At 32.7% G+C, this 11,277-nt stretch overlaps 1 protein-coding gene across 1 annotated transcript; it reads right to left on the reverse strand.

Moving 5' to 3' along the window:
• Window positions 1–3,283: 3,283 nt before the first annotated feature.
• LOC149516811 (uncharacterized) lies at window positions 3,284–6,108 on the reverse strand. The gene is made up of 9 exons (XM_089765222.1): window positions 6,027–6,108; window positions 5,508–5,536; window positions 5,364–5,421; window positions 4,877–4,995; window positions 4,525–4,814; window positions 4,013–4,204; window positions 3,704–3,857; window positions 3,541–3,625; window positions 3,284–3,483 (listed from the first exon to the last, which is right to left on the reverse strand). The coding sequence occupies exons 1-9, from the start codon at window positions 6,106–6,108 to the stop codon at window positions 3,284–3,286; spliced, it is 1,209 nt and encodes a 402-aa protein (XP_089621348.1).
• Window positions 6,109–11,277: the final 5,169 nt, after the last annotated feature.

The following is an 11,277-nucleotide window of genomic DNA, read 5'->3' on the forward strand; positions in this document are numbered from 1 at the left end:
ATCTAATAACCTTCAAAGGTTTAACCCAGAAACTATGCCCAAATCCTAAAACAAACATCCTCTAAACAAGAATCATAGAATAATACAAAAAAAAAAAAACTATTTGCACCAAAAAAATCACCATACTTTTTTGTCAAAATTTTCTTCCTCTTTGAATACAATTTTGGGCACCATTTATAGGTTTTTTTACTAGAAATCTTAGGGATTTCATTAATTAAAAAAGATCAAATCTCACATGTTTGTTTAGGGTTTTATTAATTAAAAGGAAATCAAATTTGTCAAATTTGATCCCAATTGCTACGTGATTCTTGGTTTGGGTTTTAATCCATGCCCTAATTATGGTCAATGATCTTTAATCTTAAACCTTAATTAGTTTCAAATTTCTGGATTGAAAAGTTTTTTATTTTCTTTCTTTTTATTTTTTATTTTTCTAAAATAGTAAAACTAAAAAAGAAATTGATGATGGGCTTGAAGCCTAAACATCAAAATACACGCTGGGCTTAAAGCCCAAAATTACTCTTAAGTCCAAATATTCAAAGCCAATTTAAAAAACAATGGGCATTTCGAAAGCCCAAAACTTGAGATTGAATTGTGGATCTTGGACAAAATAGGGTGTCTACAATTGTTGCTTTGTGCACATTCTTGTGAAATAGAAATGATGCAAAGACATAGACAGTTATTATGTCCTAGTTCAAAAAATAAAATTACTTGTGTTAAACCAAATTTGAATGTAAAATTGATCAGACTAAGCCAAAGTCAAAAGTGATCGAGCTATATCAAAACTAAAAATAAAGGTGACTAGGACTGAACTGCAAGTCAAAAAATTAAAGGACCTAGATTAAGCCAAGGTCAAAAGTTCTAACTGGGATTGAACTACAAATTAGAAAGATAAATGACTTGGACCGAGCCAAGGCCAAAATGAGTGACTGGGACTAAACTGCAAGTAAAAAAAATGAATGATCTAGACTGAACCAAGATCGAAGATAAGTGACCCGGACTAAATCACAAGTTAGGAAAATGAATAATTTGGACTAAGCCAAGATCAAAGATGAGTGCTGAGATTGAACCACAAGTAAGAAAAATAAATAATCTGGATTGAACCAAGATTGAAGATGAGTGATTGGGATTGAACCGCAAGTAAAAAAAAAATAAAATGACCTAAACTGAGCCAAGGTTAAAAATGATTAGGTTTGAGTCTAAATCAAAATATGAGATCAAATGATCTTGAAAATAACAACCACAGAATTTAAAGATCATGCTTGGAAGTCTTATAGATCATATTCAAAGGTCTTCAAGAAAAACTCCTCTAAAATAGAGGCCCCACAATTCAGAAAATGTTCTTGAAATCATAACTTCAAAATTTTTCACCAAAATTAAAATTTTGTATGCAATAGGTGATAATACGAATGATGCAAATGTAACAAATCCATATTTTCTCACATGTAATGACAACAATTATTCAAATATTTGCTATAGGATGTAAATGCATGCCTTATCTAAGATGCAAATGCCAACTAATGCCAATGCATAGATGTCACTAAATGAAATTCGAATTGTGGTACTAAGGTTCTCAAGATTCTTTGTTTTGTATTCCAAACTCTTGAAATGTCTAGCAAGGAAAACAAAATCAATACAATTTTTCATTATTCAAAATAGGCACTCACCTTTTTCTTTAGGGGAGTTTTCATAACCAATGTCTTTACCAAACTTTGAGGGTTTCATCTTTTTCCTCGTTTCTTTCAACTCTCCCAAAATAATATACAATCTCTCATGACATTATTTAATTATTAATCATTATCCCAATTTTAAAATATATAACATACAAATTATACATTTCTTCTATTCATTGCAAAGCATTTAAATAGAAAGGAAAAGACAAGGATTGAAAGTGAGATATAGGTTGAATGAAATGAATATCATTTATTTGAAAAAGAAACCAGATTACAAATGATGGCTATTTAGGACTAATTTTTGCAACTAGACAAGATAATGGCATACAAAGATGGCTATTTGGGATAACAATGTCCCAAGACAAACAATTAGATAATCGTGATAACAAATCTCAGATTTTTTTCAAAAACTTGACAATATGATGCTCTAAGCACTTTAGAGCTTTTTAAAATATACCAGTTTTCATGTTGGTGAACCTCCCAAATGATGCCATATTCTCCTTATCCAAGTTGCCTTTAACAGGTTTTCAACTTGGATAAACGACCTATTTGTTCAAATTGCCTTTTCAGGTTTCCAAATTGAACTCTCCCTTTCATTGTACTTTTTTTTAAAGAAAAGTACTTCTTCACAGCATCAAAATTTATGGAATTCGGAAAATTATCTCCATCCATCTTCATTAAGATTAATGCTACTCTCGAAAATGCCCTTTTGACAACATATGACCTTTCCCAATTCGAGGTCCAATTTCCTTTATTATCATGCTAATTTGGTAGAATCCTTTTCAACACCAACTTTCATTCTCGAAATTGATAAGGTTGGACCTTCTTGTCATGAGCTCTCATCATTATTTTTTGATATAATTGACCATGATACAGCACTACCATTCTTTTCTCCTCAATAAAGTTCAATTGCTCATAGTGCTTTGTATCTATTTAATTTCTTCTAATCCTACTTCTATTAAAATTAATAAAGATGGGATTTCTACTTTTACTAGCAATACAACCTCCATCATATAAACAAAAAAAAATGGGGCTACCCTATTAAAGGTGCATAATGACATTTCATATGCATGTAAACCAAAAGGCAATTTCTCATGCCAATCTATATAAGTCTCGATCATTTTCTCAAAAATCTTTTTGATATTCTTATTCATAGCCTCTACTACCCCATTCATCTTTAGGTGGTATGATGTTGCATTAGGTATTTAATCTTGAACTAAATGCATATCTCTTTCATTATCTTGCTATTTAGGTTCTTAGCATTATCGAGATAATCCTCATTGAGAGTCCATGTTTACAGATTATTTCTCTTGTTATAAACTTGTAGACCATTAAACTTGTCACATTTGCATAAGAAGCTGCCTCAACCTATTTTGTAAAGTAATCAATCACCACGAAATGAATCTATTCCCATTCAATGCCTTAGGAGTAATAGGACTAATAACATCTATACCCCACATAGAAAATGGTCAAGGTGGGGTCAACATTTGTAAAACAGTGGGCTCCGATAGAGCATGGATCTTATTGGTATAAATTTGACACTTATGAAACTTTTGAGCATAATCAATGCAGTCACTCTTCATTTTTGATCAATAGTACCTAGCTTTCATAATCTATCTTGCCATCATATGTCCATTGGCATGCGCCTTACGTACCCCATCATGCATATATTCCATAATCTTATTTGCCTCCACTACATTTACACAGCTTAATAACACTTGATCTTTGCTTTTTTTGTAAATGACATCCCTATCTAGGAAGAAACCTATAGCCAATCTCTTCAAGACTCTGTTATCATTCTCCATTGCTTGTTCTATATATTGTTAATTCTTTAAGTATTGTAGGATATCATAATACCAGGGCTTTCTACCTTTTTTCTCTTCCACATTGGTGTAGTGTACCATCATATCATTGACATCTAACTTAATAGAATGAATTTCAGTATTGTTATCAACCTAAATCATTATCACCAAAGTAGCCAGGGCATCTACAATTTAATTCTCTTTAAGGGGCAAATGTTTAAATTAGACTACCTTAAATTGTTTAAGCAATTTTGAGATATACTTATGATATGTGATAAGTTTTGAATCTTTTGTCTCCCATTCTCCCTTTAATTGATAAATAACTAAAGCTGAATCCCTAAACACCTTTAATACTTTAATTTTCTTATCCAAAACAACTGTAAACCTATGACACAAGCCTTATATTCTGTCACATTATTAGTGCAATTAAAGTTTAACCTTGTCGTAATGGGATAATAACATCTTTCTAGAGATATCAAAATTACCCTAATTCTATGCCCTAAGGCATTAATAACCCTATCAAAATACATTTTCTAGGACCTCTCATTATTATCTTCCTTCTTTGATTTGAAAACGACCATTAATTTTTTATTTGGAAACTCCAGTTTCATTGGCTCATAACTTTTAATGGCACGATTTGTAAGAAATTTTGCTATGGCACTTCTTTTAATTATTTTTTGGCTTGCATACACAATGTCATACTCTAAAAGAATTACTTGCCATCTGGCAATCCTTCAAGACAAAGATAACTTTTCAAAGATGTATTTGATTAGGTCTAATTTGGTTATGAGTCAAGTCGTATTGTAAAGCATGTACTGTTTGAGTATTTTAACCATCAAAGCAAAGCACAACACATTTTCTCCAGTGATAAATACTTGGACTCATATTCTATGAACTTTTTTTTTAGATAGTAAATAGCTTTTTCTTTCTTACCTGACTTATCTTGTTGTCCTTGCACACATCCCATTGACTTCTCATGTATAGTTAAATACAAAATTAATGGTCTTTCTGGAATAGATGGTACTAGTACTGGATCATTTGAGAAGTACTACTTAACCTTATCAAAAGCCTCTTGACATTTTTCATTCCATTCACTAGGATTGTTCTTTCGAAGAAGCTTAAAGATGGGATTGTATTTGGAGGTAAGTTGGGAAAAAAACCAAAAGATGTAATTCAATCTGCCTAGAAAACCTTGGACTTCTTTTGGTGTACTTAGAGCAGATAGGTTTTGGATGACCCATATCTTATTTAAGTTAACTTCAGTTCTTCTTTCACTAACCACAAAGCTAGAAAAATTCTTTGACTTGGCTCCAATTGTGTATTTGGATGGATTTAGCTTGAGCTAAAATTTCCTTAACCTTTCAAACAATTTTTTAAGGTTAGCTGCATGGTCTTCTCCTTCACAAGATTTTTGATCATATCATCCACATACACTTTAATGTCCTTGTGTATCATGTCATGGAAAAGAGTCACCATAGCTCTTTGATAAGTTGGTCGAACATTTTTAATCCAAAAAGCATAACCTTATAACAAAAGGTAACCCATATAGTTACGAAAGTGGTTTTCTCCATGCCATCCTAAGCCATCTTTATTTGATTATAATCGAAGAATCCATCTAAAAAAGAGAATCAAATTCGAGCTATATTATCCACTAATGTATTCAAATAAGGGAGAGAAATATTATCCTTTGAGCTAATCTTGATCAATTCATGATAATCTACGTATATTTGTACCTTTCTATATTTCTTAGAAATAGGTGCTATATTAGCTACCCACTCAGGACATTTTGCCACTTACAGAAAGCCTGCATTAAACTACTTTTTTACCTTTTCTTTAATCTTTAACAGCATTTTAGGCTTCATTTTTCTCAACTTTTGTTAAACCAACCTACATTCAGGCTTAAAGGGTAACCTATGCTCAACTATTTCGGTGCTAAGCTTGGGTATATCCTAATAAAACCAAGCAAACACATCCATAACTCTTGAAGCAAATCTTTTAACTTTTAGCTATCAGCCAACAAAAGCAATGTACCAACCTTAACTTTCTTTTTATTCTCATTATCCCCTAAATTGATCATCTTAATTACTTATTGATGAAGCTTAATAGATTTATTCTTCTATTCAATTAGTCTTATTAGATTTGGAGGCAAAGTATATTCTTCAAAGTCTTCTTTAGTGTCAAGTTCATCAGCATTAATTAAAATTTCAAAATTAATTCCCTAATTGTTAAATATGATTATCCTCATATTTATTTGAGATCTAAAATTAAATGAAAATGTGAAGTATTGGCAAAATGCTTTGATTGGAAAGAAAATGAAATTTGAATAGAAGAAATGAATGAAAATGCATACTCCTATTTTTTATTAAGATAATGAATGATAAGAGGCCCATATATAAAAGACCATCCCAATGCTTTTGGGCATAAGCAATTGGCAGTTATAATTACATTAGGGATGTATTAAAGACAGCAAGCACCTGGATAATACTCTAATTTTTTAGTTCAAAGCCTGGTGGACATGGATGAACCAACACCTTTTTTTCTTGGATTTTTTTACCTATCATTTGGATAGATAGCTTGGTGAAAGCTTCTTTTATGCTTAGTTCCTTTATAGCATCTTCCACTGACCTTGGATACATATATCCTCTAAGCCTAAATGTTTCAAACTGGTGTGAGATAATCATTGGCATGCTTCCGTTGTTCTTCTTCCTTTTCTATTGTCTTTCATGCTCTTCTTATTCCTCAACTTCACACCTCAAGCCCAATTTTTTACTGTCATTTCTTATCATTAGTGGCTCTTTTATCCCCTATAGATTTTTACCTAGCCCAACTCTAGAGTACCAACTTTTATTAACCATTTAATTGACCATGATCTTAGAAAAATCTAGTTGGTACAATTTAGACCCCATGCCTATAGTATTGACAAGCTCGAAAGATCGATAAAAACATTTTAGTGATTCTTCTGCTGCTTCTACATAGGGAGCATTCATAAGCTAAATTACTAACGAGTTTTTCTTTTCAGCCATGATCACAAGTTGATCCTCCACATTGAACTTGACCTTTTGATGTAAGAAGAAGGGAATAGCACCTGCAATAAGGATCTATGGCTTACTTAACAAACAACTACAGAATGGGGAGATATCCATAACCTAAAACTTTACATTGAAGATGTAAGGACTAATTTGCAAAGGTATCTCAATATCTACCAATACCTCCTGTCTAGTCCAATTAAATGCTTGAACCACCATATTACTGCTTTTTATGTAGGACATATCAATGGGCAGTCTTGTTAGGGTGGACATAGGCATAACATTAATGGTCAAACCATTATTAACAAGGACTTTGGCTATAGTTGGACTCTTGCATTTAACAATGATATGTAAAGCCTTTGTGCTTCCCTTTCCTTCAAGTGGAATCTCATTATCACTAAAGGTTATGTAATATAATGCCATCAGATTTCTTGGTAGATGGTTTACATATTCCACAGACATATTATATGCCATATAAACCTAATTTAATACCTTTAACAAGGCATTCCAATGTGGTTCTGAGTTCAATAATAGTTACAATATAGAGATTCTAGTTGGCACTTTGTTTAACTACTCAACCACAAAATACTCGCTGTGCTTTACCAGCTTTATGAACTCATAAGCTTCTTTTTCAAACATAGGCTTTGGACTATTTTTTCTGGAATCAATTCTGGTCAACCTACTTTTCCATCACTATTACTTTCTCTTTTTTTTCCTTTTCTAGCATTTACAAAATATAGCAACTGCCATTTCTAGTTATGCCACTTATATCGGTTATGATGGCAGTGTTTGACTTGGGCATGGTCTCATCCTACCCTTAAACTATCACTTCATAGCCATGGCTCAATGGTACAATCTTTTTATCCTTATAAGGGAATGGACTCAGGCCCTTGAGAGTTACTAGCTTTAGGATTAACTTTTTGTGATTGATTTAGGTTCTTAACCGTAATAAATGGTTACTGGTTTTGGCATCCATTTTGATGACTTATCAGTCATAGACACCTCAGCCTTCTTTAAAGTTTCCCTTTCCTCATAGGACTCAATTTGATAAGAGCCCATTAATTTATGCACATTTTCGTGGAATTATTTATAGATTTCAATAGAGTGGCCTAGAGCTCCACTATGGTATTTACACCTTTGATTCATAACACATCTTTCACGATAAGTGCATGGGTCTATCGGTTATAGATACCAACTCTATATAAAGCATTAAACAATTGACCAAATAGAGTTTTAATCTCCTTTACTCTCTTATTCCTACACTACTCCTTTTCTTCATTCAAAGAATTCATTGCATGATTTGGTAATGAATTGCCACTAACATTGGGTGTTGATTTCCCACTGGTATCAAAGTTAATCAACCTTTTTTTGATCAAAATTTGTACATTGTGCTTCAAATCGGTGTAATTTTTAGTGGAATGGCCAATAATTCCATAATGATAATTACAATGAGTAGTAAAATCATACCACTTGGGATAAAGAAGTTTAAGTGGTTTTATAGATATAGGAGCAACCAAATGATTTTTATAGAGTTCTTGGTGCAACTCTGTATAGGTATGGGAATAGGATCAAAAGTGAGTTTTTCTCAATTATTTTATGGTTCTTGTGTACCATTTGTTGGGTTGGGTGCACGCATAGAAGGCCTTGTAGAGTGAGGCATTAAGGTTGTATGTATGGGCAACTAGTCTAAATGTAGGTTGATAAGTGGGTGGATAAGAAAGTTATAGAGTTGGTTGGTATAGGAAAGCTATTGCATTATTTATGGTGGGGTATCATATGGGATAAATGGGTTGTGGATAAGGAATATAGTTTCTAAATTGTTACCTTTCAAAACTCATAGATTGAGTTTCACTTTATTTTTTCTTGGGCATTCTCTTGGCAATAGAGGGCTCTCCTCCTTTAAGTTTGCCATTCTTAATGGCAATTTTAATGATCTCACCCGAAATCATCATACCAATAAAATTTTTAGTCACATTTCCTATCATCTTTTCATAATAAGGTGACTCCAAAGTGGTTACAAACAAAACTATCATTTTCATTTTGGTTAATGGTGGCTAGACCTAAGCAACTATGTCCACCATCTCTAAGCGTACTCTTTAAAAGACTCAATCACCTTCTTCTCCATATTTTACAAAGAAAAGCAATTAAAAATGATATCTATAATATGGCAGTATTGATTGATGAAAGAACGAGTCAAACCTTTCCATGATTTGGTGTGAGTCCTATTAATTAGATATACCACTTTACAGTAGACCTAATTAAACTATCTTAGAATACATGCATGAGTAACTTTTTATGACTAGCGTAGGCTATCATTTTATGATAGTAGATCATAACATGTATGATGAGACATTTGGTACCATCATATTTCTCAAACTCTAGTACCTTAAACTTTGGGGGTATCACCTCATTTAGTACCAAACAAAGCCCAATAACATTCATAGAACCGTAAAAACCAATGCCTTTCATAGCTCGTAGTTTCTCCTCGAGTGTGTTCATCATGTGATCAACTTTAGAGTCTTCCAAAGACTTCGCCACCTTTAATTTTAATTTCCCTTTTAAAATATCCAAATTGGGAATTTAGACTAGTCTACTGCCTTTTCTATAAAGGCAAGATAGATGTAGTTTTGAGCAGTCCCTTCACCAGGTGCTTAAGGCATTCTCGAATAATTATAGCTTAGAAATGCAGGCTATTATGGTAGAAAGTTTTGAGTGGATTAGGCTTGATATGAAGCATGACCCAGAGGATACAGTGGATTAGTAACTTTATGTGAAACATCTTACTCTACCACCTTTTCTTTATTTAGTTTACTTAAAGCTTCAAGGATCTTGCTCAGTTCTCCCTTGATTTCCTCTTAAGCTCTTTCTAATTTCTCAACACGGCTCATATTATCTTGTTCCATTCTTTTAGCTTGACTCAAGTTTTATACTAGTGTTAACCTATCTTTGAACCCTATTTATCATGATCTTAAATTAGTGATCTTATTATAGACTAACATGATTAAGAATTAATTATGAATGCAATGCAATACAATGCATGAAAGGAAAGAAAAATATTTGTCCCTTTAAAGATTTTTAACAAAAGTGAACTTTCATTTATTCCACAAAAGTCTATTTTACATTAAGTCTATTACTCTTCACTTGTAAAAGTATTTAATTTGCTCATATTGATCCTTGGCTTCCTTAATGAAGTTTAATAGCTATTGTCCATGCTCTCTGGCTAATATGACCAATGTTCTCAATGCTTCATCCTCTTCCACCATTTTTTCTACCTTGATCACTGCCTTGCTTATCTAGGTTGCAAAATGCTCTATCTACCTTTGCCTTCCCAAACTTTCTCTTTTGCCAAACCATACTTGGTAGGATAATTCCCTATGCTCTTTTATGAGGGCCATGATATGATCCCTATGTTCATCTGATTTATGCTTCAGTGTTTGGATATACTCTCTAAGCATCTTATTCTCTTTTTAGGCTTCAACATAATCCTCTTCCATTTGTGAACATTCTCTTTTCAACTTTTCATTATCACAAGTCAAATTAGCACTATTTATTTCTTTGGCTTTCACTTGAATATGTAGCCTCTTATGGTCTTAACGCAACTCCATCAACTTTTGAAGGGCATTATCCCATTCCCTAATGACCTTTTAGGCTTTACTCTCAGCTTTCAACTTCCTATGTTGCTGATAAAGTTTAGCCAAATCATTAACTACTATATTACATTCCTTGGAAATCTTATGGACTTTGACCTCTAACTTTTTTGCTTTGTTTTTCCATTACTCCTCTTCTTGAAGCCTTCAAATCTCTTGTTTCATCTTGTCTTTCTTAGCTTCAAATTTTTTCTTTGCAAATTCCAACTCTGAGGGCATTTTATCCAACTCCTGGTTCACTGGCTGGCAATAATCTTTAGGAGTAAACATAACCTTTTTGCCCCTTTTGGCTCTCCACATCAAATACCCATGAGTGACTTTATCATTGTCCATCACAAACTAGTAAGGCACCCCAATCGTTGCCCATAATAGGCTACAAGTGGAAAGGGTTCAATTTGAGTATACGTATTTTGCTAGCCCATGTAGAGACATAAAATCTCATCAAAACGTAGGTACTTTACTCCCTCAAAAGGGATAGAACTCAAGTGTAGAGTCCATGTTATATACATACAAGTGAATGACAAGTATGATAAAATAAATAAATAAATGAAATTTATGGAAAAATTTTTTTTTTAAATTTATTAAGTAGGCTTAGAAAATAAAAAATCATTTACTAGCCTAACTCTCTTCAAATTTCCCAGTGGTGTCGCTAAACTATCATAACATATAGATCCATGGATCTATCACTAGACGTAAACTTAAAAGAGTCACCACCACTATATTTTGTAAAGGTGTGATTAGTCACCTCACTGAATTCATTCCATTTAAAGAGGAGTCCCAAGATTGACTTAGGTATCTTTAAATAGTAAATTCTAGTCCACGAAACCAAAGTCTAGGTTCGAGAGTACAATTATACATGAAGGAGGTTGTAGCACCCTCATAGTGCCCCTCTATAAGATGGTACCAGTTTGATTATCCAAGCCTTAAAGTATATTCAAAATTTACCAAATAATTTTAATTATTGGAAATGAATCCTAAATTTACTCTAATAGTTTAGTAGCAATTTAAGATAATTTTCTTACCTCAAGAGTATTCATAGAGACTAGTGTCCCACTCTGAAAAGGCTCCGTCATTGGATTCATTAATATATTTTATTCAAAAAAACAATTAGTAAATTCCTCTAATAGTTTAG

This window comes from Durio zibethinus, chromosome 9 (assembly GCF_047325235.1).
Source record: "Durio zibethinus cultivar Kanyao isolate XHJ-2024 chromosome 9, ASM4732523v1, whole genome shotgun sequence".
Taxonomy (NCBI): domain Eukaryota; kingdom Viridiplantae; phylum Streptophyta; class Magnoliopsida; order Malvales; family Malvaceae; genus Durio; species Durio zibethinus.

Coding starts and splice junctions, on each gene's coding strand:
- LOC149516811 (XM_089765222.1), bottom strand. CDS start 6,108: ATGTATCCAAGGTCAGTGGAAGATGCTATAAAGGAACTAAGCATAAAA. Junction 4,815..4,876: donor ATGATATGATCAAAAATCTT/GTGAAGGAGAAG, acceptor AGGAAATTTTAG/CTCAAGCTAAATCCATCCAA. Junction 3,484..3,540: donor CAATGTGGAAGAGAAAAAAG/GTAGAAAGCCCT, acceptor AACAATATATAG/AACAAGCAATGGAGAATGAT.